The sequence below is a fragment of the Geotrypetes seraphini genome, chromosome 1, assembly GCF_902459505.1.
Source record: "Geotrypetes seraphini chromosome 1, aGeoSer1.1, whole genome shotgun sequence".
NCBI lineage: Eukaryota > Metazoa > Chordata > Amphibia > Gymnophiona > Dermophiidae > Geotrypetes > Geotrypetes seraphini.
In genome coordinates, this window is record NC_047084.1 from 359,850,009 (window position 1) to 359,876,871 (window position 26,863).

At 42.9% G+C, this 26,863-nt stretch overlaps 1 protein-coding gene across 6 annotated transcripts in view; it reads right to left on the reverse strand.

The window, feature by feature from the left end:
* The window catches only part of MAPK10 (mitogen-activated protein kinase 10), a 225,283-nt gene that overhangs the window by 106,459 nt on the left and 91,961 nt on the right, over positions 1 to 26,863 (reverse strand). For all 6 annotated transcript variants that reach the window (XM_033943490.1, XM_033943409.1, XM_033943573.1 and 3 more), the window contains 2 exons: positions 24,759 to 24,888; positions 6,477 to 6,535 (listed from right to left, as the gene is read on the reverse strand). In XM_033943490.1, coding sequence (XP_033799381.1) covers positions 6,477 to 6,535; positions 24,759 to 24,888 — 189 coding nt within the window. The remainder of the gene's footprint in view (positions 1 to 6,476; positions 6,536 to 24,758; positions 24,889 to 26,863) is intronic.

A 26,863-nucleotide genomic window follows, 5' to 3' on the forward strand; every position in this document is an offset into this window, starting at 1 on the left:
CCCGAACCAGAGAAAGTATTCAAGGGAGAAATCAAGGATAGCCTCACCACAGTGAGTGTGAACCTGGACATGATATACTATCAGATCGATAGGCTAAAAAGTGACAAGTCCCCTGGACCAGACGGAATTCACCCGAGAGTGCTAAAGGAACTTAGGTAGAAATCGGAGAGCTCTTACAATCCTTAGCTAATTTGTCAATCAGAACTGGGCGAATACCAGAGGATTGGAAGATAGCGAATGTCATTCCAATCTACAAAAAAGGATTGAGAGGAGAACCAGGCAACTATAGACCTGTGAGTCTTACGTCGGTTCCAGGGAAGATGGTTGAAGCGCTAATCAAGGACAGCATAGTGCAGCACCTGGAAAATCATGACCTGATGAGAGACAGTCAACACGGCTTCAAGAAGGGGAAGTCATGTCTGACAAATTTACTTCAATTTTTTGAGAAGGTGAACAAACATTGATATCGGACACCCGGTGGATATAATATACTTGGACTTCCAGAAGGCGTTTGACAGGTTCCACACGCTAGGCTTCTGAAGAAACTACAAAGCCATGGAATTGAGGGGGATATACTAAGATGGATAGCGAATTGGCTGGAAAGCAGATTGCAGAGAGTAAGCATAAATGGGAAGTTCTCGGACTGGGAAAAGGTGACAAGCGGTGTGCCCCAGGGCTCGGTCCTTGGGCCAATCTTATTCAATATATTCATAAATGACCTGGAAGAGGAAACAACGAGTAACATAATCAAGTTCGTAGATGACACAAAACTATGTCGGTCAGTTGGATCACAAATGGATAGTGAAGAACTCCAGAGAGATTTGGACCAGCTAGAGAAATGGGCGGAAAAGTGGCAGATGAAATTCAATATAGAAAAATGCAAAGTGATGCACCTAGACATGAAGAACAAGGAACATGAATATAAAATGTTAGGTGTGACATTGAGCAAGAGCGAACAGGAAAGGGACCTGGGGGTACTGATAGACCGGACACTGAAACCGTTGGCACAATGCGCAGCGGCTGCAAAGAAAGCGAACAGGATGTTGGGCATGATCAAGAAGGGAATCACAAGTAGATCGGCTAACGTCATAATGCCGCTTTACAGAGCAATGGTCAGGCCACACCTGGAGTATTGTATCCAACACTGGTCTCCCTACCTAAAAAAGGTTATAACCCTGCTGGAAAGGGTACAAAGGCGAGCTACAAAGCTAGTAAAAGGTATGGGAAATTTGAGCTACAAAGAACGCCTCAGAAAACTGAGCTTGTTCACTCTAGAGAAAAGAAGAATGCGTGGAGATATGATAGAGACTTTTAAAATACTAAAAGGACTAGATAAAATCCAGCAAGATGCATCGTTATTCACGTTGTCAAATGTGACTCGGGCGAGAGGTCATGTACTGAAATTGAGAGGCGACAGGCCCAGGACAAATGTCAGGAAGTTCTGTTTCGCACAGCGAGTGGAAGACGCTTGGAACGCTCTCCCGGAGGACGTTGTGACGGAGACCTCCATTATAGGATTCAAGGGCAAGTTGGATGCATACCTCCTTGCAAATCACATTGAGGGATACAGGTAAACAAGGTCTCATTATGAAGCACTTAGTTGGGCCTCCGCATGTGCGGATCACCGGACTGGATGGACCAAGGGTCTGATTCGGTGAAGGCACTTCTTATGTTCTTATGTACCATAACTTGGATTGGCCTCTGTGAAGACACGATACTGGGCTAGATGGACCATTGGTCTGATCCAGTAAGGTTATTCTTATGTTCTTATTTTCAAAGGACCAAGTGCGCAGACTAGGAATACTCCTTGACTCCAACCTATTGCTTTCCAACCATATCACACAGGTGGCATCTTCCTCATTCTACTGCCTGCGACAACTCCGAAAAATAATAAACTACTTTTCTGAGTCTGACTTCACCGAACTACTCTATGCCCTTGTTCTCTCACGCATGGACAACTGCAATGCACTACTCATTGGACTCACAGCAAAGAACATACAACATCTCCAGCGTGTACAAAATGCGGCAATCAGACTTCTAAAAAACCTCCATGCCCATGACCCTATCTCCCAGGCTTTATCATCAGCTCACTGGCTATCCATAGCCAAACATTGTGTCTTCAAGTGCCTGATGCTAGCGTTTAAATCCTTGCATGGCAGGGCACCAGACTACATGACAACCAAGCTTCCTCCATATGTACTGAACATGTCCCTCCACTTCCAGGATGAAATAAGCCTCAAAATGCCCCCAATCATGTGCGCCCAGAGCAAAAAGGGGTGTTTTTGGAGGAGTGGGTAGGTCGGGAGGTGGGCCGACCGAGACTTAGTTGTCCAGAAGCCATAATCAAAAAGTTTAACAGGTTGCCTGGCAGAACTTATATATTTTGACTTAGACCAAGTCAAAACAGGTATAAGTTCCAAATCGGGCCACTGAGCTAATCGCGGCTGCTGCGAATACTTAAGCGGCCCAGGCAACCCGTTCCCCCCCCACCCCTCCACAATGATCATCAGCAGGAGAAATGCCCAGTCCCTCCTGCCGGAATACCCCAAACACCCCCCCACAAGCACTGCCAGCAGGAGGGATGCCCAGTCCCATCTGCCAAAAACCCCCGAGCCCCCTGCCAAGGTAGGACCTAAGGGATCTGGCCAACTAGAATCTTAGGCCACTCCCAGCATATCTCAGAATGTACTGGGAGTCAGGCCTAAGATTCCGGTTGGCACCGGGAAGGGGAAGGCCTACCATTTTGGTGAAAGCAGGCCTGCCGGCCGGAGGCTGAAAGGGCCCCTCTGGCTAGCCAACTACATGTGTACATATGGGGGTTTTTACGGGCAGCAGTGCATCCCCCTCACGGTGGCCTTTTAAAATGCCCACCACAGTACTAAAGGAAGTACCTCAACCCCTGTTGACCCCAAGATACATAGGTAGGTCCAGGAGGCCCACCTACACTTTGGGTGGATTAGGGAATTTGGAGGGGGGGGCTGTCATTCTGGGCTGGGGGAGGGGGGTTGTTTTGTTTTTTGCAAATACTTATGCGGACCCAGCTCTTTTGTTTAATTCTTATGCAGACCCGACTAAACATTGGGATAGGGCCACATAAGCTCTGGACAGCCTGTGCCTGGACATGGCCCGGCACTTAATAGCAGGGCATTATATAGCCGGCAGCAATCAGCACTTTGAAACAGCCACTGGCTGAATATCAGGGGGTATGAGCCAAATCACCCCTGATTGATGCAGTGCATCAGAAGCTGTACAGCAATAAATACTGTTCAGTTGGGGTGCCTTGATTCTAACCTTGGGGAAAGAGTGACATTGAACCCACAATCTAAAAGGCTCCAACCCCCACCCCACCCATAATTCATCAGGCTTGCCTAGACAACAGCAAGATGTGCTACAATAGTTGTCTATTTGAGAATGTTTGGGTAGTGACAGAGAGGAACCTCCTTCAGCTTCCCCTTCCTTTTCAGCATACCAGTAGAAGATTTTAAAAAAGGTAAATCACCAGAGCTCTCATACACAGCTTCCCTGGTGTGTCATTTTATTGGTTCTTCACACACACCAAGTTCATCCCATTTTGTTAAATTTGTAGAGTTATTTTTTTGCCTCCAGACAGATAGATATATGAATGGACAAGCATTCTCAATACTTTCTGTATAATTCTTTCCAACTTCTATTGGGATGGAAAGAATAAAAATGTGTTGACTAGAATCCTGAATGATATCTCAGCATGATGGGGATACAGCTAACCTAAAACCAAATCAGATATACCCAGCGATAATATTATGACATGGAGAACTGTGTGTTCAATGATATCAAATGCAGCAGATTTGGTAGAACATGCAAAATGGTGGAAAATCCAGTCAGCTGAGATATGATGGGCTGAGGGAAGATGTGATTGAAGTCTACAAAATCCTGAGTGGTATACAATGGGTACATGTGGATCGATTTTTATTCCATCAAAAATTAAAAAGACTATGGGACACTCGATGAAGTTACAGGGAAATAGTTTTAAAACCAATAAGAGGAAAAAAAAATTTCACTCAGAGAATAATAAGCTCTGAAATGTGTTGCCAGAGGTTGCGGTAAGAGCAGTTGATGTAGTTGGTTTTAAGAAAGTTTTCGATAATTTCCTGGAGGAAAAGTCCATAGTCTGTTATTGAGACAGTCATGGGGGAAGCAGTGGCATAGCGAGGGTAGGAGGCGCCTGGGGCGGTGGAGCCCCCCACACTCTCCTCTCCACCCCCCCTGCTCCTTCTGCGCTCTCCTCTCAATTTCCGCTCCTTCTGCACCTCCATGCCACACTCATGCCCTCCCTTCCCATCCTCGTACCTCTTTAAATCTTTGCCAGTGCAAGCAGTTTCTTTGGCCTGCTGCCCATGCTAGTGTTCCCTCTGATGTCACTTCCTGGACCCATGACCCGGAAGTGATTACAGAGGGAGCCAGGCCTTTGCGAGCAGCAGGCTAGAGTAGTTGCTCATACTGGTGAAGATTTTAAAGCTGTTCAGGGGCGGGGAAGGGAGGGTGCAAGTTTGGCATGGGGGGGCAGAGAGGTGCCAGCGCCCCCACCGAAATGGAGCTCAGGGTGGTCTGCCTCCCCTCCCCCCCCTCCCCCCCGCCCTTTTACTACGCCACTAAGGCACTGTTTGCCCTGGATTAGCCACCATGAAGATGGGCTACTGGGCTAAATGGACTATTGGTCTGATCCAGTAAGGCTATTCCTATGTAACAGCAGAACATACATATAACAGAGTTAACTTAACACGCCCAGATCCAAATTTTATGGAAATACTTTAAATTATTTTATCATGTAAGTTATTCAAACAGATGGAGACAAATGCACAGTAGGTTATAAATAGAACAAATAAGTGAAGAAAATAATGACTCATGCTGCTTCCTTTCTCAAAATGTTAAGTCTAAAAATTATAAAATGTCACAGTACATCAGATCTTAAGATGTTATTATTTAGCAATACATTTTTTTTTGCAGTAAATTTTTGCCCTTGCTCCCTTCTGCCCCATCAAAAAACATCTACTGGTCGATATTCAATATAATTTAACTGGAACAATCTTCCGGAGTCTGTCATAGGGGAAAACACCCTCCAGGGATTCAAGACAAAGTCAGACAAGTTCCTGCTGAACAAGGACACACGCTGATAAGTCGTCTCGGCTATGGTACTGGTCTTAGACCAGAGGGCTGCCTCGTGAGCGGACTGCTGGGCATGATGGACCACTGGTCTGACCCAGCAGCGGCAATTTTTATGTTCTTAACTGGCCGCTGACTAGCTGCTGATTGGCCACTGACTGGTTAAATTGCTCATTTGTGGCTATCCACTAATTTTCAGTGGCACTTAACCAGTTATCTCTGTTAAAAATTAGCGGTTAGCATCTAAGTTAAAACTGGCAATTTGGGGGGGAGTTTTGGCAGCAGATTCAGCAGTTGGCCGGCTAAGTTTCGATATTCAACACTTTACCAGCTTGATAACCGCATAAATGAGACATATAAAACACAATACTTCTAAATCTCCCTTCCACAAAAAATCTGCAAAACAAACATGTTTTTCACTCCATGCTCACCTTTCTAGGTGTAAAAACTTGGAATGACCTTATTGAAATGACCAGGACTGAACCTAACCACACCAAATAGTAGATGACGGCAGATAAAGACCCAATGGTCCATCCAGTCTGCCCAACCTGATTCAATTTAAATTATTATTATTTTTTTTTTTCTTCTTAGCTATTTCTGGGCGAGAATCCAAAGCTTTACCCGGTACTGTGCTTGGGTTCCAACTGCAGAAATCTCTGTTAAGACTTACTCCAGCCCATCTACACCCTCCCAGCCATTGAAGTCCTCCCCTGCCCATCCTCCTCCAAACGGCCATGCACAGACACAGACCGTACAAGTCTGGAAGAAACTGAAAACTCATCTATTTGACATCTAATCACTTGTATCCTCTTCTCCTCCTGTATCTTCCTGCCCTTCATTGTCCTCCCTACCCTCTTCTAATCCCTTCCTCTGTAATGACACCAAGAGCTTGTATAGGTATGGGCGACGCACAAATGGAAGAAATAAATAAATAAATAATCCTATCTTTATGTACTAACCTATAGCTGCATAAGTGCTGGATATCAGCTTAACCTGCTATGCATTAACCAACTTCACATAGACCGGATATTCAATGCCAAAGTCCAGACATGGCCGGGCATTGATTATCCAAGAATAACTCCGGAGACTGTCAGCAAAACATTCACTCCCACCGGCTGAATATTGATCCCCTAATGTTGTCTCTATTAAGCTTCATAATGCCATACAGCAAATCACCAGCTTGTACATACATTGTCATTTCCTAATCCACAGCTCTAGACCTTTCTGTTCAAAATTAAGATGAACTTGTAAGAAAAAGTTATGCTTATTTTTTTTTTTCTTTTTAATTAATCATCTCCTGCTCCCTCCTACAGATGCTTTAGTTTTCTGTTACTTACACATCCTGGAACTCCTCCAGAGATTTCTGTGGTGTAAAGACATTTAATAAACTGATAATCTGAAACCAAAAAGAGAAAGTATATAAATAAATGTGGGCAATGGCATTTCAATTTACAACATTTCCACATAAGAGAGAAATTCTCGCTCGTTATTCCAGGACATATGCAACATTTATAATACTGTAGTTACCACAATGGAAGCAACAGTGGTCATTTAGAAGTCTAGTCTTATTTGGAGATCAAAGCTATTTACCTGTAACATATGTTTTCTGATGGCGCTGGGATGGAACAGTGCTCCAGACTCTTAAAATCAGTATAAAGTTCCGAGCATGCACAGCCTTTCCTGCACACAGGAAAAGTCTCCTCGGTTAGTTCCAGAGCATAAATAAGGGTTAGGCAACCTACAGCCCTGCAGTGCAGGCCAAATATGAACCAATAAGAAAGTACGTGCGGCTCACAAGCAGATCTCCCTTCTCCGTTCCACTTCCACAGCCTTGATGCTACATGCATGAAAGCACTGTTGGTCCTGACTCCAGCAGGGCCTTCATACATATGAGCACCAAGACTCCCCTGTGCCAAAGTTAATTGTTGGCACTGAGCAAACTAGGCCAGGAGGTGTGAGATCTGCTTGTGGTGAATGAGGGAAAGAAAGCAAGGGGGAGGAGGGGATATAGCAAGGGGAACTGAGGCACATGGATATTAGAGGACAAAAAAGAGAGAGGGGAACCAGGACATATGGATTGCAGAACAGGGAAGAGAGAGGGGAACTGTGATTATGGGGCAAATGGATGGAAGGGGCAGGGAGGAGAGAGATTCTGGAGACTATGGGTTTGGGGAAGGAAGCTTAAGGAAGAAGAAAAAATGAAGGAGACCATATGTGGAGAAAGATAATTTTGTGTTGTGTGTGATCAATGCTCCCTCTAAGGATTGGCCAGGTGTGTGCAAAGATTTTCTCATGTGAATAACAAAGTTCTAAAAAAACAACAATTTTCCAGATTTGCAAGTATTTTTGTGAATTACCATATAAAATCTGTGAGCGATGCTCCTAGAATGTATGAGCAATTGCTCAGATGCTAAACTTAGAGGCAACGTGGTGTGTGATCCCCTAGGGCAGGGGTATCAAAGTCCCTCCTCGAGGGCTGCAATCCAGTCGGGTTTTCAGGATTTCTCCAATGAATATGCATAAGATCTATTAGCATACAATGAAAACAGTGCATGCAAATAGATCTCATGCATATTCTTTAGGGAAATCCTGAAAACCCAACTGAATTGCAGCCTTCAAGGAGCGATATTGCTGATATTCACATGGCTCTCCATGTAAAAAGGAGGTCTACCCCGACATAAGGAGTAATACAACTCTCAGTGGTAGGTAAGTCTGTGATTAATCTTCCCAGGAGAGGTGATGCAGACAAGAACTGTCTCCAAATTCAAGAAAGCTTAGGACAAGAAGGATTGACAGACTGGATAGGCCACAATAATCTTTATCGGCCTTCATTTTCATGTGGGGAGCAACCTGGTCAGATGATGATGATGCAAAAGTTGAATGGGCTATACAAGTTTCCATGTTTTACTGTTCTGAGCTCTCCTGGGAGAACGGTATAGAAAATTGAATAAAATAAAATAAATAAAGTTTGATAAAACACTTATAAAAATTTCTAAGTGATTTACATTAAAAAAGAAATTAAGGCAAAAAACACATAACCAGACTGATACATAATGAGCACTGACTGGATGATTAAGGAAGGTGGGTAGAACTACAGTTGTGATAGGAAAGTAACATAAATGGGTAAAATCATTAGGGAAGGTTTTGTAGCTGCCTGCTTTTATAATACGGATGGAATAATATTTATTTTTTGCTTCGTTGATTTTGTGTCTGTTATAGTTTCCTTGCTCTTTGAATCTTTTTAGTTTAGAGGTTGACTTGTTGGAGCGCCATTTGCGCTCAAGAGATCTTAGTTGTTTTTTTAATAAGAGATTGCTCGGTACTGCTTTATTGAAAGCAGCGTTTCTGACCGAGGGCAGGCCGAGGCGGTAGAGTGAAGTAAAAGTCTACTCTAAAGCAAGGAGCAAACTGCTGCTTTGACTATTCTTTCCAGCAAAACTGATTTTTAAGAGAGTCCATCTGATGAGGTTTGACTAGAGGGATTCTAATCTGCTCATAACAGAGCTGAACATGTTCATGCTATAAAAATGAAAAAAAATGAATGCAGAAATTTTGTGTAATAATAAGATATTTAAATTAATGTGGGATCCATTGACAAATTTTGTTAACCCTGATTAGCTGGATTATCCTGTTTGATTTGCACATCCAGGGAGGGGGGTGTTATATTTTATTGTATTAATTGACCGAATAAAAGAGTTTGGGTTCTTGAACAGGGTGGGAGGGGGGAAATGTTTTGTAGTATTTCTTTGCTGTCTTGAAGTCAATTGTATGTATAATTCAATGCACTGTTTTCGTATGGAAAATTAATAAAGATTTATTAAAAAAAAAAAAAAAAAAAAGAGTTGAACATGAGATGCTAGCCAATTGGAGTGCATTGGAGGTTGAAAGAAATGACCAGCTGCATAAATTTTCCAATGGATTCTGTTCTTTTAAGTTAGTTAGAGCCCATTTATCCCCTTATTCTATAACAGGATGCCTAAAGTTAGGTACCAATTTGGCATGTAAGTTATAGAATATTAACAGTTACGCGCAAGCCTGTTTCAGTCATACACATAAGTGCTGGTTGGGCACTAAGTGGTGTTCTATAACTTTAAAGTGCAACTTGCTTAGCACATAAACAAAAAGGAGTATACACAGGAGGAGGCGCTTGGGCAGATCTCACATTTATGCATGAAACTTACAAAATACTATAAGCCACATGCTAAAGTGCTGCATACATTTACCCGTGCTATTCTTATGGCGTAGGTAGGTGTGCCTCTATATTGGCGCATGAATGCCAAGTTAAGATAATGTTCTATAATGGAATCTGAGCATCCAGATGGCATTAAAAATTTGGGGCGCTGATATTCAGCCAGCGGCTGGTAGCACAGTTAAAGCCCACTGCTAGCATTGAGCCCAGAAATTCAATGCCATAAGAGGGGTCTTAGGTACCTGGGCCAATCAGAGCCTTAGGCCCCTCTCCAGTGCATCCCAGGATGCACCGGGAAGGCCCGCCATTTTGAAGAGGCAGGCCTGCCAGCTGGAGGGCGTAGGCATCCCTTTGGCTGTCCTTCGTCGTACAGGTACGGGACAAGAATACGGGGGACCATGGGGGCAGGAGGGAATGGGCATTCCTCCTGCTGTCCTTGAATTTAAAGGTGAGGGGGGAAGGGGTTGTCAGGGGGCCATGACGGCAGAAGGGAGTGGGCAACCCTTTTGCCGTCCTTGAATTTAAAGGTGCGGAGGGTGAAGTGGGGGTTGTTGGGGGTGGTCATCCCTCCTACCATCCTTCAATTTAAGGCTGCGAGAGGTGTCACGGGGTGGTGGATGCTTGCATCATTGGGGGCATCGAACGGCCCTGGGGAGATCAGTGGAAGGGAGGAATCAGGGGTCTTTTTTTTTAATTTGCAAGTGGGGAGGGGTTCTGAGCTGTCAAGCCTTACTTTCCTGTCAGTGCCTGAGCCAATCAGTGCTCAGGCACTGACCGGAAAGTAAGGCTATGACAGCTCAGACCCTGCTGGAAAATATTACCCACAATGTGTCACAATGAGATTACGGAATCTCCCGTTAATGATAGAGAATTGCCCAGAGTGCTCCTTTAAATATTAATGAACCAATTTTGCTACCATTTTTTAATATTAATGATCTCGTTGTACTACATTTGCATGGCAAAGTCAGAATCTGCTAGGAAGCTCGGAAAAGTACACAGTGAACCATTCTGATAATCGGCCAGTAAAATATTGGCATGCTGAAACCGATTTAATGATCATCAATAAGGGCATGGTAAGTTTTGAGAATCCAGTCCTCAGTCAGTATATAATGGCAAGATCTAGTGGCCAGGATTAGGACAAATGACTGTAGGTTTCCAAAGGGAGCCTTTATGTGCATTCCCCTGCCAAGGTTTGTTGCAGCAATGACTGCGCTAAGTAAAATCACAGGGAAATGTATAGTAGGAGAAAAATTGCCAGGTTAAATGAAAGTTCATAGTACTGTAGCAGCTGATTACAATTGAGCTATAAAATTCAAGAAACAGGAAGAAATTGCTCAATCGCAAATTTAAAAAATATCCATTCTTGAAAAATATGGAGATACACAGTATGTCAGACTATGAGTAACTGAGCTAGATCTGTAGCCTATCCTAGTCTGACATCTGTTTTAAATGGGACTAAAATTTAATTCATACCAGTTTACTTGCCCTTTGTTATTGCACTTATGAAATAGGCTGACGTAAAAAAGCACCTTCCTGTTAAAATAAAGGAGAGAAGCTGTTAATCTATTATACACAGAGCTGAATATTCAGTGTTTAGGTTTTGCTGATCACTGAACACAAAGCGATGGTGTTTCTTAAACCTTGTCTTTGTCTATTGTTTTCTTCTGTGCTTTAATCTGGATATTCAGTACTAGCACTGGATTTATTTCAGCCATTGTTTCACGGTATACAACCGTTTCTTCAGGGCTTTATCCACTTTCACTTCCCCACATGTCTATGAAAAAAGCATATACGAAGTGAAAGTGGATAAAGCCCTGAAGAAACGGTTGTATAGCGTGAAACGTTGGCTATTACATTGCATCACTGTTACCTACATAGTATGAAAAGCTGCTATTTATTTCAGCCATGACACCTAGTGGTGACAAAAAAAAACAAAAAAACAACAACTCACCAATTGCCAGGGCAGAATATCAGCCACTAAAATTTCAGTGCCATTCTTCTCTCACAATTAAATCGCACGAGTAATGGTTCGGAAGATGAAATGAACATTTTGGGAACCATTTTAATAGCAACTTGAGCATGAGGAGCAACACTTTACATAGTCAGAAAAGCATTTATAGAAGTGCCCAGGGATTTACATGCATAAAAGTAGAGATTAGAAAAAAAATGACTATTTTTATAATACATGAAACAGCATTTTCAGGTATGAGGTGGAGCAGGAACAGCCCTTATAGATGTGGAGGGGCATAATTAAAACATACATCTAAGCCCAACTTAGATGTATGGCGCTAGACGCCCAAAGTCGGCAATGGGAAAAAGCCCATTTTCGAAAGGCAAATCACCATCCATCTAGAATTTTTCTTTTTTTAAATCATCTATCTGGACGTCCAGGCCATTGGGTCATCCAGACCACCGGGACGTCTATCTTTATATTACATTTTCGACCAAAATTTTGTCCAAGTCCCAAACGCCCAGAACAAGACCCTTTGGATGTGGGAAGGGCCAATCTTGTAATGGATTGGCCACCCAGATATGGCAACAGAGCAGTGGGGCACCTTAAAGGGCACTGCTGTGAACTTCACAAAAAGGGTGCCACATAAACATCTCACCAGAACTCCCTTATAGGTTATGGTGAGCCCCCCAAAACCCACTATACCCACCTCTTCAAAATGGCGGGCCTTCCCCTTCCCAGTGTATCCTGGGATCCACTGGGGAAGGGCCTAAGTCCCTGACTGGCCGAGGTGCCTTAGGCCCCTCTCATAGGAAAACAAAATATTAACTATTTGATGCCTAATCACTGCATAGCCCGCCTAGCTGACCTCAGTGGGTTGAGGAACAGATATGCAAATCTTTGCTTCTTCCTTGGGCAGGGCAGGAAATCTGGCCTGGCGCATAAGTTTTACACTCACACCACAGCTACCACAGCCGTAGAGCGAAAAGGTGGTGTGCCTCGTTGGCAAGGAAGAGTTAAAATATACATAGACTACAGCAGAACCCGGTAGCACAACATAAGGCCAGATAAGTCAATTGGCTTTTCAGTAACTGTTCAGTTAAGATTTTTCATTGCACTAAATATGTTAAGAATAATATCCAGAGGGTTTTTTTTTAGCCTGTGAAGTAATGTCTCTATCTAGCACTGCCACAAGATTTGCTCTGGTAGCATGCGGGGATCTGAGGCTTTTCCCCTCATTAAGAGGCAGTCTATAATTAACAGGATTTTCCAAAACCATTTTTGAATAATGTGAATTGGAAGAGGTATATTGTTGGAATTGATAAGTTTTCTCTTTCATTACGACCTGTGTAAAGGCGTAAAAGAAACTCTACTATCCCTTGCCTTGTTGACTCTAGCCCATGCTCTCCAACCAGGCTGCAGGGGAATTTGCCCCTGCAGGGTGCTCAAAGACCCCCACTTCCACTGCCACTGGAGATATCCAGACTTGGTATGGTTAAGGTGACCATATATCCAGTTTTGAATGGGACCGTCCTGTTTTTAGATCCCCTGTCCTGTTGTCCTCACACACAGCTTCGGGACACCGAAATATCCCATTTTCAGTGACAGAGTCCCGAAGCTGTGCGCATGGACAACGGGCAGGCGATCGCATCTTGTCCCTCCCTGCCACACAAAAAAAAAAAAGCCTCCCTCCAGCACCCTCTTCAAATCCCCCTGGTCTGCCGCCACTGCTGCGCTCCTTACCTCCCTCCGGCGCCGATTCAAACCTGGCGCCGCTACTACTAATTTTCCCGATGGCAATTCTCACATCGGAGAGGATGTTCCGGGCCAGCCAAGCAGCAATTGGGTGGCCCGGAACGTCTTCTCCAACATCAGAACTGACGTCAGGAGGAAGGCTTCTGGGCGGCAATTAGCAGCAGCAGCAGTGGGTTAGAATCGCTGCTGGAGGGAGGTAAGGAGAGAGGCTGGCAAACAGTAGCGGCGACGGACCAGGGTGGGGAAGGAAGGAGGTAGGTTTTTTTTTTTTGCACGGCAAGGAGGAAAGGAGGTAGGAAGGCAAGCAGGCTGGCTTTGGTGCGGCAGGGAGGGAGGGAGGCAGGCAGGCTGGCTTCGGAGGTGGGGGTGGGACAAAGTCTGGAAGGCAATGAGAGGGACATAGGAAGGAGGCACTGGGGGCACTAAGGACATAGGAAGGGGCATAAGGACATGGGAAAGAGGCACTGGGGAACTAAGGACATAGGAAGGAGACACTGAGGGCATTAAGGACATAGGAAGGGGCACTAAGGACATAGGAAGAAGACACTGAGGGCACTAAGGATATAGGAAGGAGCACTAAGGATATAGGAAGGAGGTACTGAGTGCACTAAAGATATAGGAAGGGGCACTAAGGATATAAGAAGGAGACACTGAGGGCACTAAGGATATAGGAAGGAAGGAGGGAGGGAATAGAAAGGAACAATTGTTGGGCCTGAGTGCAGAAAGAAAGAAAGAAAGGATGCACAGTCAGAAGGAAACGCAACCAGAGACTCATGAAATCACCAGACAGCAAAGGTAGGAAAAATGATTTTATTTTCAATTTAGTGATCAAAATGTGTCAGTTTTGAGAATTTATATCTGTTGTCTATATTTTGCACTATATTTGTTTATTTTTCTATAGTTACTGAGGTGACATTGCATATTTTAAAGTCATCTGCCTTGACATCTTTGAAACCCACCCAAATATAAATGATAATTAACATTTTCTCTTCGTATAGTGTGCTTTGTAGTTTTTTTTTAAATTTTATGGTTACCATTATGAATTAATAAGATATTATGTGTACATGAAAATGAATGGAAGAAATTGGGGATGGGACTGGGGGCAGGGCTAGGATGGGATTGGGGCGGGGCTAGGGTGGGATTGGGACGAGACCAATGTTCCCTCTAAGCTGAGCACATGAGCGATCGCTCACTATTTTAATTGGTGTCGCTCATAATTTTTCTCGTGTCGCTCACTAAAATACTGCAATGGGAAACTGAGGACTGCATAGTAAGATCCCCGAAGCACTTCCGACGCAGGTGGGGATCATGAGAGGAGCCGCTGCCACGTCTTCAGTGGCGTACCAAGGGGAGAGCAGGGGGGGTGGTCCGCCCCGGGTGCAGCCTTAGGGGGGCTGAACAGCAGGCCAGGTCTGGATCTGGACGGCTGTGCACCCCCCTAAGGCTGCCGTCAGAGAGGAAGTTCGGGCCAGCCAATCGCTGCCTGGCTTGGCGGAAATTCCTCTCCGACGGCAGAATTGACATCGAGGGAATGCTGGTCGGCCCGACGGTGGGAAGCACAGAGAGCTTGGGGTAGCCGTGGCGGTGGCTTTGGGGCCTGTTTCCCCCGATGGTGGCAGCAGTGGCTTTGTGGAGGGTAGGGAAAAAGAAAGAGGGCAGGCAGGGAGACAGAAGGGAAACAGAAAAAAAAAGAAAGGGGGCATCAAGAGAGAAAAAAGAAAGAAAGGGCAGGGAGAGAGGAAGAAAAAGTTAGGGGAGGGAATGAGGTCTGGAGGAGAGGAAGCATACAGGCTGAAAGAAGGTAAGAAAGATTGGATGCACAGTCAGAAGATGAAAGTGCAACCAGAGACTCATGAAATCACCAGACAAGGTAGGAAAAATTATTTTATTTTAAATTTAGTGATCAAAATGTGTCTGAATTTATATATGCTGTCTATATGGGTTAATTACCTACTATCCAAAGGTAACTTCCCGTCGGAGCAGGGTCAAATAATGATCACCCCAATTTTAAAAAATGAGAAAGAACCACCAAATTCCCCATCTAATTATAGGCCGATCGCCAGCATCCCCCTATTTCCCAAAATAGCGGAAGGGTTGGTAAAAGCGGAACTTTCCGCATACCTTGAAAAATTCAACATTCTAAGTGACAACCAATCAGGATTTCGTGCGGACCACAGCACTGAAACCATCATAGCCTCCCTTCTCGACCACCTCCTCACACTCTTCAGTCAGGGCTCAAGTGCCCTGATCATACAACTCGACCTGAGCAGTGCTTTTGACCTGGTCGACCACACCATTCTCCTGGAATGCCTAGCGCACATAGGCATCTCAGACCAGGTCCTCAATTGGTTTCAGGGGTTCCTACAAAATAGATCATACAAGGTACTCAAGAATAACTCTTTCTCATACTGCTGGGACAACACCTGCGGGGTCCCACAGGGCTCCCCCCTATCCCCCATCCTATTCAACATATACCTAGGCTCACTAGGTAAACTCTTACACAACCTAAATCTCAAATTCTTCATTTATGCAGACGATATCACAATAACCATCCCATTAACCAACTTTTCACAAGAACTACTCGACCACATCTCAAACACTCTCAACCAGATAGAACTCTGGATGCTTTCATTCAGACTGAAATTAAACCCAGACAAAACAAAATTTTTCCTAGCCTCCCCCAAAGATAAAATTAAGGAAACCACAATTCAACTAAAAGGAAAGACCTTCCCCCTTGATCCGACCATAAAAATTCTGGGAGTCACGCTGGACAAAAACTTATCTCTAGATAACCATACCGACCTCATAATTAGGAAAAACTTCTCGGTACTTTGGAAACTTCGCACCATAAAAAAACACTTCTATGACAATGCATTCCGCCTACTTGTACAATCCTCCATCCTCAGCATCCTCGACTACTGCAATATCATCTACCTTAACGCCACTAAGAAAACTACCAGGAGACTAAAAATAGTCCAAAATACCGCGGTGCGCCTCATCTTTGGCCTAAAGAAATGGGAACATGTCACCCCTTTCTATCACCAACTACACTGGCTACCATTTGAATCTAGAATTCTTTTTAAATTTGCATGCTTCTGCTACAAATCGGTTAACGGCTCCTCCCCAAGTTACATAAACACACACTTTAACCTTTACTGCAGCAACAGGACATCACGGAGAACTCAATTGTTCGCCTTCCCTTCGCCTAAACACTGTCCTCTCAAAAGATTCCTTGATAGAACTTTTGCCTTCCAAGCAGCCAAGTCGAACCCATGGCTAGCACAGATGATACTTGAGGCCCCCACTTACCTATCATTCAGAAAACTACTAAAAACGTACCTTTTCAGCAAACACGACCCTTAATAATCCATTCACCTCACATGACACTTACCCCACCCCTGCCCCCTTCCTCCTTCACCAGTCCCTCCCTCCCCCACTCTCTACCTCCCCTACCTAGCTCGATCAAACCTGCAATTTCTGTAATATTGTTGTAAACCTGCCCTCTTTGCAGACAGTTAAGAATCGCTGTAATTTCACGGCTGACTGCGGCAAATCACTGTAATTTATTGTAATTCAGCCTGCAATTTGCTGTTAAAAATACTTCTAATTATGCTGTAAATCTGCTTCTAATTTTGTAAACCTACTTCTAATTTTGTTGTAAATCTGCTATTCAATGCAGATCATTTGCTAATTGATGTAAACCGCCTAGAACTCACTGGGTATGGCGGTATATAAGAATAAAGAATAATAAGAATAATAATAATAATATATTTTGCACTATGGCCCCCTTTAACTAAACCGCAATAGTGTTTTGTAGCGCAGGGAGCCTATGAGCTTCGAGAGCAGCGCTGGGCATTTAGCGCAGTTCCCTGCGCTAAAAACTGCTATTGTGGTTTAATAAAAAGGAAGGGGGGTATATTTGTCTATTTTTGTATGGTTGTTACTGAGGTGACAATGCATAGAGTCATCTGCCTTGACCTCTTTGAAAAAATCCAGAATAGGAATGATAATTAACATTTTCTCAGCGTATAGTGTGCTTTGTGTTTTTTAATTTTATTGTTGGTAGATCATTTTGACTTGGTCATTTTAAAGTAGCTCGCAAGCCCAAAAAGTTTGGGCACCCCTGAGCTAGAGCGTTGAAGCTGTGTATTTCTATTTTATCCCCCCTTTTACAAAACTGTGAAGCGTTTTTTAACGCCAGCCGTGGTGGTAGCAGCTCTGATGCTCAGAATTCTATGAGCGTCAGAGCTGTTACCACCGTGGCTAAAATCCACACTACAGTTTTGTAAAAGGGGGAGGGGTTAGTTTGTGATGACATATTCCATACTAGGCGAAGGTGTTTTCTGTGTTGTGTGTGTTCGAAAGACATGGTTTTCTGTTAGGATTGACGGTGTAGGATTGATCTGTGCTGGTCTGGCTTGCTTAGTTTTACAATGGGTGTATTGATGTACTGCTCACTGCAATATGTAAGATGCTGCCTTTTCCTAGGTACTCATGTGCGACGTGTGGCTTGTTACTAAAAATCATGTTTTTCGTACAGATGGGGGGGGGGGTGCCAAAAAATGATGGGCCCCGGGTGTTACATATGCTAGGTACGCCACTGTATGTAAAGATACCAGAAAGCTGGCGAAGCAAAAACTTTAAGTAAATTGTTATTCTTCTAAGTTTTGAGTATTTAACCCTCCCACAATCTCACGGGCACTCGTCCTCCGCGCCTGCTCATAAATTTGTGGAGTATGTAACTTGTCGCTCATGCATATTTTTTTTTGCACACACCTCATCAATCCTTAGAGGGAACATTGGACGAGACTGACAATTAATAGATGTCCCGTTTTGATGACAAAAATAAATGGTCACGTTAGGTATAGTTGAAGGTGAAACTGCAGCAGTTGTGGAAGGAACTTGAAAATACTCCAGCGTTATCAGCCTCAGCTTGTCAATGGCAGAGGAACTTGCTTTACTATGCCTTTCTTCTTCCTCCCCATCTCCTTAAGGCTGACAGGGGATCTTGAGACCACACCAGGGTGTCTGAGCTGGAAGTAAGGAGCTCTTTCCAAAGCATCCAATCACAACCATCTTGGATCCCTCAGGAAGATTGTTTTTAAATGTTGGGCATAGAGAATAAATAAAACATGGATATCATGCGTCAGTATCTGGATTGCAGTGGGTGCTTAATATCTGTGCAGAGCGGTCAGTGCCAACACAATCTAGACAGTTAACTGGATAATGTTAGGACAACTATTCTTGGGGCCTAACTATCTGGGTGGCTTACACAAAGCAGTCTTCCTAAAAACTCTGGCCTTGCTCCATCCTTTCCTCTCCCTGGCACCATCTAGATAGCACTGAGGCAATCTGAGGAGGTATCACCAGCACTATCCAGGTAGTACTCTGAATCTCCATGACCACTGCCAGCTGAGGCATTCAATTGGACAATGGCTGGCCTAAGCATTTTTACTATACACCCAATGGGAAGAAGCCCTTACAATATCAGGCTCTTTCTCAATGCAAAAACCATGATGCATTCACAGCACTGAAAGGATTAATACAGGGATCTCAAAGTCCCTCCTTGAGGGCCGCAATCCAGTCGAGTTTTCAGGATTTCCCCAATGAATATGCATTGAAAGCAGTGCATGCACATAGATCTCATGCATATTTATTGGGGAAATCCTGAAAACCCGACTGGATTGCGGCCCTCAACGAGGGACTTTGAGATCCCTGGATTAATACATAAAGCCATGCATTTTCATCACCCATATTAAGTATGTAACAGCTGCCCACTACATAGCAGATGCTGTGATACTCCAATAACACTCTGTAGACAGTTTGGGTGCCAGTTAATGAATCTAGCCCCAAGTTAGGCCCCCATTAGAATCAGTGCTAAGTGCAAATTCTATGTCACTTAGTGCTAAGCAACCTTTATAAAATAGTGCCGATTCCTGTGTCCAGCTGTTGAAACCTGGTGTAAAATCTTCATTGGGCGCGTAAATCCAGGTATTCTATAACATGGCACCATGCCCTGACCTGCTCCTTCCCCTTCCCCTTTTGAGTTTAGCACTATGAAATTTAGGCACATATGTTATAGAATAGTCCATTGGATAGATGCACGCATAACTCCTAGTTACTGTCAATTAAGTACCAATCAACTTCAATTAGCCCCAATAATTGCTGTGCCCAAATTTGGGCTGTGGCTCACTGGTTGAGCTCCTGCCTCTGCACCCAGAGGTTGTGAGATCAAATCCCGGTTCTGCTCCTTGTGACCCTGGGCAAGTCACTCAATCCTCCAGTGCCCACTGCTTTGAATGTCAGCTTTGAAATGCCAAAGAGAAAAAAAAGGTAGTATACAAATCCCCATTCCTATTCCCTGTATAGAATCCGGGTATTATTGGTCAGTATTTTTATATGAAAATAAAACCTTGGTAAAAATGTAGTGCCTTTGGGATTTCATCTCAGAATTGAAAAACGTCCACAGTCAAATACTTAGGTCGAGTCAAGGAGGTTGCTATGGAAACAGCTTATCATGTTGTCATGGTTTAAAGTGTAATTCAGACTTTTTCTGGTGGACTTCAGAAGCTAATCAGTCTAAGATGCACTATGGTGTTGTTTAGATATTATTTTAAATCATTTTTAAAGTCCTAGGAGGGCATTTGAGCAAGTCAAGTAGTTGCTGTTTAAACTAAACAGATGAAAAACGTCCTCCCTATCCCTCTTGAAATAGTAGTTGAAACACTGTAGTTCTAGTTTTTTTTTTCCTAATATAACTGTTTTCCTAATTTATACTCTGTTTCAGAAGACAGAAACAGAGTATAAATTAAAGGCAATAAAATAGTCATAATAAACCTACTAAAAATGTGTTTCCTAAAATGAATCTTGTAAAGCATGTGCTATAACTGTCAAATTCTGCTATAACAATTTGTCTTTACAATAAACATTCATAGACCTCCAATACCTTTGTAGCGGGAAGGGCAATTCTATAAACCAGATGCTTAGATTTCCACATGCATTTCATAGAAAACAAAGAAAAATGAAGGTAGATAAAGATCATATGGCCTATCTAGTCTGCTTAACCATGCTATCTATTATTCCCTTCTTTCCCTTAGAGAACCAACATACTTCTCCCAAGCTTTCTTGAATTCAGATACACTTCTCCCTCTGGATTCGCGGGCATAGGGGCAGAGCCGGACCGCGAATGGTGAAATACCGCGAATATCTTCTGGCCGGCTCTGACCCACCCCTGCCTCCCTCCTGCCTTTCCCCCGGCATCCCAGCCTTACCTGGTGGTCTAGCGGGCTTTCGGGGCAGGAGCGATCTTCCTAAGCTCCTGCCCCGTGCAGATCGCCAATAGGAAATAGCTGCCGTGAGTTCCTGTAGTCTCTCGAGACTATGACGGGAACTCCCCACAGCCATTTCCTATTGGTGATCTACACGGGGCAGGAGTGTAGGAAGATCGCTCCTGCCCCGAAAGCCCGCTAGACCACCAGGTAAGGCCGGGATGCCGGGGGGAAGGCTAAACTGTGGGGGGGAGGTTTCTTTTTTTCCCCCTCCCCAAAAAATCGTGAATATGTGAAATCACGATTGCCGAAACCGCGAATGGGGAGGGGGGAAGTGTACACTTTTCTACTTCATCGGGAGACCGTTCCAAACATTTACCACACTTTCTGTGAAAAAATATTTTCTGAGGTTACTTCTGAATCTATCCCCTTTCACCTTCATCCTATGCCCCCTTATTCCAGAGATTCCTTTCAATTGAGACTCGCCTCATGTGCATTTATGCCACATAGGTACTTAAAAGTCTCTATCATATCTCCCCTCTCCCACCTTTCCTCCAAAGTATACAGATTGTGACCTTTAATCTGTCCCCATATGCCTTATGATGAAGACCACTGACCGTTTTAGTAGCCTTCCTATGGACTGACTCCATTCTGTTTATATCTTTTTGAAAGTGTGGTCTCCAGAATTGTTTAAATATTCTAAATGAGGATCATCAATACTTCTTTTTCCCTACTGGCCTTACCTCTCCCAAGCATCCTTCTAGCTTTTGCCATCACCTTTTCAACCTGTTTGGCCACCTTAAGATCGTCACATACTACCACACTCAAGTCCTGTTCCTTTTTTGTGCATAAAAGTTCTTTACCCCCTAAACTGTACTATTCCCTCGAGCTTTTGCAACCCAAATGCATGACCTTGTATTTCTTAGAATTAAATCTTAGCTGCCAAATTTCAGACCATGTTTCAAGCTTCGCTAGGTCCTTCCTCGTTTTTTCCACACCAGCATGGGTGTCTACTCTATTGCAGGTTTTGGTATCATCCGCAAAGAGGCAAATCTTACTGGACAGCCCTTCAGTAATATCGTTTATAAAAATGTTATAAAGAACAGGCCCAAAAACCAAACCTTGAGGCACACCACTATAACATCCCTTTCCTCAGAGTGATCTCCATTGACCACTACCCTCTGTCACCTTCCATTCAACCAGTTTCTGACCCAGTCCAAGGGCACTCAGTTTATTTATTAGATGCCTTTGTAGAACATTGTCAATGGCTTTGCTAAAATCTAAATACACCACAGCTAGTGCACAACCTCCATCCAATTCTCTTTGACACCCAGTTAAAGAAATTGATCAGATTTTTCTGACAAAACCTGCCTCTAGTGAATCCATGTTGCCTCTGGTCCTTTAATCCATTAGATTCAAGAAACTTCACTATTCTCTGTTTTAAAGGCGTTTCCATTAATTTCAGGCTTCTTATTTCTAAAGCAAGACTGTTCCACAAATGAACTGCCTGATAAGAAAACGATTGTACCAGTTGACTATTCCTCATTATTTTAAAAACAGTTGGAAACTGAAGTTTAAAGCTACAGCTCCTCCGTGTAGTAATAAAATTATCTGGAATACATTAAAGAGATGTTAATTATTTTGGAGCATTACCATATAAAGCCTTATGTACTAGACATAATAACTTAAACTTAATCCTGTATCTAATCGGAAGTGAGCGCAATTTGTGCAAAAGAGGTGAAATGGTGTCATGGACCGGTTGTGTTAGTCCGCTTTTCAAGGTAATATATAGAAATAAAACAAAAAGCAAAAGGAAATAAGGTAATCCCTTTTTTATTGGACTAACTCAATGCATTTTATAATGAGCTTTTGAAGGTAACCCTTCTTCAGATCTGAAGAAAAAGGTTACCTTCAAAAGCTCATTATAAAGGCCCCCTTTTATCAAGCTGCATTAGGGTTTTTTTTTTATCACCGACCGCTGCAGTAAAAGCTCTAACGCTCATAGGAATTCTATGAGCGTTGAAGCTTTTACTGCAGCGGCTGGCGATAAAAATCCCTAATGCGGCTTGATAAAAGGGGGTCAAAATGCATTGAGCTAGTCCGATACAAAAAGGTATTACGTTATTTCCTTTGTTCTTTGTTTTATTTCTATATGTTACCCTGCAAAAGAGGTGCAGCCCTTTCTATTTTCTAACCGATAAGATTAGTCTAGCAGCTGTATTTTGAAACAACTGTAATCCAGCAGTTTTGTGCTTCCTGCTCGGGGACTAGCACAGTGAGCTTTCATTTGCAACTGCCTAGAGACTTCCCCCCTATCTCATATCCCCTTTGATTAACTCTGCAGCAAGGCTGATCACGCGTACTCCCAAAATAACACACATACCACCCGTTTTAAAACAGTCACACTAGTTGCCAATCCAACAGAGTGCATTTTAAAATTCTGTCGATAGTGCATCAGATATTATACCACGCATCTCCTACTGCAAGGATTTCTCGAAATTTATCAACCGAGAAAGAGTTTGAGATTGGAAAACAGTATGAAACTATGCTTGGGTGGCAGGATGACAATTTCCTACTCCAGGATTGGCGACACTATGGTGTCAGGGGAGGGGGGGGGGGGAGCTTTGGAATGCTTTGACAGGAGTTCTGCACTTATGCGCAGTCAGATTGGCTTTCAAGAAAATGTGATGTAATTACCTGCAAATGCTTTAGTAGATAGATATTTTGGATCTTACAGTGAAGTTCCTTTTAAGTACTGAATATGTATGTTCTGTCTAATATTTATGATTGTTGCCATGTAAACCGTATAGGAGTTATACGGTATATAGAACCGTAAGGTAACGGTGGAATAAAAATCACTAATGTAATGTAATGTATATAAATTTTTTAAATAAATAAATTACAGCAGCAGTTGCCCATGTATCAGGGCTCCTTCCAGTAACTCTGAGATCATGGATTCTAAGCCCAAGCAATTGAGAGAGTAATTTGATAAATAAGGTACTAACAGTATTGTGCAGAATACACGTGTAAACAATAAGAATGCTTACATACTGTATATGTGCATGTGTGTACACATATGTGCATATATGCCAATACACCACCTAACCACTATTCTGTAACTACACATGTATCTATGATAGTGCATAGTTTGCAGGTGGGCAGAGCACACAATTACACATTTAACTTACAGAATACTATAAATTACATACATATCACTGTAATTTAGGTGCAAACTGGAGAATGACATGGGGACAAATCTGTCCCCGTCCCTGCAGGAACTCAATTTCACCGTCCCCACAAGTTTTGTCTCTGTCCCTGTCCCATTCCTGCAAGCTCTGCCTTAACTGCACAAGCCTCGAACACTTATGATTTTAAAGTGTTTGAGGCTTATGCAGATGAGGACAGAGCTTCCACGTATGGGTCAGGAACAGGAAAAGACTTACCGGGACAGGATGGGACGGGAAAATGAATTTCTGCAGGGACAGGGGAAAATTTGTCCCCATGTCATTCTCTAGTGCAGGGGTAGGCAATTCCGGTCCTCGAGAGCCGGAGCCAGGTCAGGTTTTCAGGATATCCACAATAAATATGCATGAGATAGATTTGCATCTGAAGGAGGCAGTTCATGCAAATCCATCTCGTACATATTCATTGTGGATATCCTGAAAACCTGACCTGGCTCTGGCTCTCGAGGACCGGAATTGCCTACCCCTGCTCTAGTGCAAACATTTATGTCAGCTCTCTGACTTGAATAAGTGTCCATACCAAATTGTATACATGTGAATAAGCCCTGTTAAGTTAGTATTCTATAAAGAAAAGTAGCCATCTACTCTCCTTTAGAGAAAATGTGTCAATCAAGTGCTCTTTGGGCTTTATATATAAGTGTACTGTTACAGAATGTCATCTAGGTGCCATCACAGTGGCACAGTGGTTGAAGCTATAATCTCAGCTCCCTGGGGTTGTGGATTCAAACCCTGCGCTGCTCTTTGTTGTGACCCTGGGCAAGTCACTCAGTCCTCCATAGCCCCAGGTACATTAAATAGATTGTGAGCCCACCGGGACAGATAGGAAAAATGCTTTAGTACCCGATTGTAAAACCGCATAGATAACCTTGATAGGCAGTATATAAAAACCTAATAAACTTGAAACTTGATCACTGCACAGTGACTATGACACCCTCCCCAAGGGATTATGAACAGTGCCTTCATAGCAATTCTATCATGGGAAACAGAAATCCTAAATTGAGAATTTTATGCCTAGTTCTGCACAGCACCAAGCCACAGACATTTATTTTAAAAAAATAAATAAATCAGTTATGCATGGTGAGAACAGAATTGACTTTAGCTATAGGCAGCGGTATTACAGTGAATGCAACACAAAATATCACAAGCATGCAGAAGGAAGATGTGTTATTTCCATTTCATTTACATACAAAAAAAAATACAAAAATCAAACTTACATTTTTATGATTCACGCATTTCATGAGGACCAGCTCCCTGTATGCTCGCTTGGCATGGGTCTGGTTTTGAAACGGTCTGCTGAGCTTCTTAATGGCCACATTTCTGTCAAGCATGGCATCATACGCAGCACTGCAGTAATTACAAGAAAGGCATTAAAAACCAAATTCCCAAACTCGAGTAGTACAATTTATACATACTGTAGTTTCACAAGTAAAAGGGTCTGAACAGTAAAATACTGCAGAGTAAGTTAAAATTGTTTTTGGGGGGTTTGTTTTTTAAAGAGCTTGGTAAGATAGAGTGATGAATTTGCTACTTGTCTGTGTTAAAATGAATAAGCCTCAAATAGTATTAACTGTACTCACAGAATTGATTATACCTCAGAAAAAAGGCTTTTCAAAATAGGGTAAATAAAAGTGGTCAGGAAGAAAGAGTGCATTGTATACGGCAGTATGTTTGTCCATGACAGATCTCTTAACAGCTAATGAAGAAAAACAGCTGTGATGACCATTGGGAAGAAATGACTAACAACTCAGGAGAATACCTTAGTTCCAAAATTTATCATATTGTCCAATACAAAATTTGCAATGACCCAACATGGCCGTGTTTCAGCCTGCTCTGCCTGCACCAGGGGCTCATATATTAAGGGCTCCTTTTACAAAGCCGCACTAGGGCCTTAACGTGCGGAATAGTGCGTGCTAAATTACTGCGCACGCTAGCCGCTACCGCCTCCTTTTGAGCAGGCAGTAGATTTTCGGCTAGCGCACGCTAATCCGGTGTGTACGCTAAAACTGCTAGCGCAGCTTTGTAAAAGGAGCCCTAAGTGCCAGGTCCTATACAGTTAATAGTTCACAGGATAGTCTCAAGCTGTAAAATATCAGATCCTAAATACCTAAAGGTTCATAAGATACTCCCAAGCTCCATCAGAGCTGATCCATTCTGAGCAGAAGCTCAGGGATCCTTTTACTTGCCATGGGATGCTTGAGCATGACTCAAGGTAATTTTTGCATGTGCACATGCTACCCACATGCTAAAAAATAAAATAGTTTTTTTTTGCACTGGAGCCAGAGAGGAAGATCTTATTCCTTATATTCCCATTAGAACATTACGTTCCAGTCAACAAAATCTTTTAACTGTTCCATTTTCAGGACAAATAATATATGATACTACACGGGGTGCTTTTACTAAGGCAAACTAGCCGTTTTAGCGAGCGCTAATTGTTAATGCGTCCATTATAGTATATGGGCACGTTAGCGTTTAGCACGCACTAATATTTAGCATGCGCTAAAACAGCTAGTGTGCCTTAGTAAAAGAACCCCTCCATTCTCCATAACAGCTCCAAAACTCTGGAACGTTCTTCCATTCTATTTGTGACATGAAACACCATTAACTAAGGGCTCCTTTTACTAAGGTGTGTTAAGGCATTAACGTGCAGAATAGCGCACGCTAGACCTTAACGCCAGCATTGAGCTGGCATTAGTTCTAGCCGCATAGCACGCGGTGTAGCGCGCAGTAATATCCTGCGTGCGCTAAAAACGCTAGCGCACTTTAGTAAAAGGAGCCCTAAATTTAAGTCCAGTTTCAAAACTTTTTTATTTAGTGATGCATATGGCCTTCCTATTATGGTTTTCCTTTTTTGTCCTTCCCTCTAATATATTATAAATCTTTCCCTCCCTTTTTCTTATCCAAATTGTTATGGTCAATTTACCCTGTTTGTCCTTATTGATTTTATAATTTTATCCCTTTTTTTTTTCACTGTAAACTGCTTTGGTTTAATATTTTTTTAATAATAATAATAATTTTATTTTTATATACCGCCAAAGCCATGATAGTTCGAGGCGGTTTACAACAAGAGGCGCTGGACAATCGGCAAAGTAGTTACAATACAAAGAGATCGAAGTAGCTACAATAAAAATTTGAAGAAGTTACAAACCTTTGGTTACATAAAGTCACAATGTGGGGATATCGAGTACATGTGGATAAGAGTTCAGGAGAAGGTTTAAGAGTTCTAGGTTACAAATCGGTTAAACAGGTTGGTTTTAACTTGTTTTCTGAAGTTAAGATAGGATGAGGAGTGCTTGATGATGATGCCTAGCCAGCCGTTTTG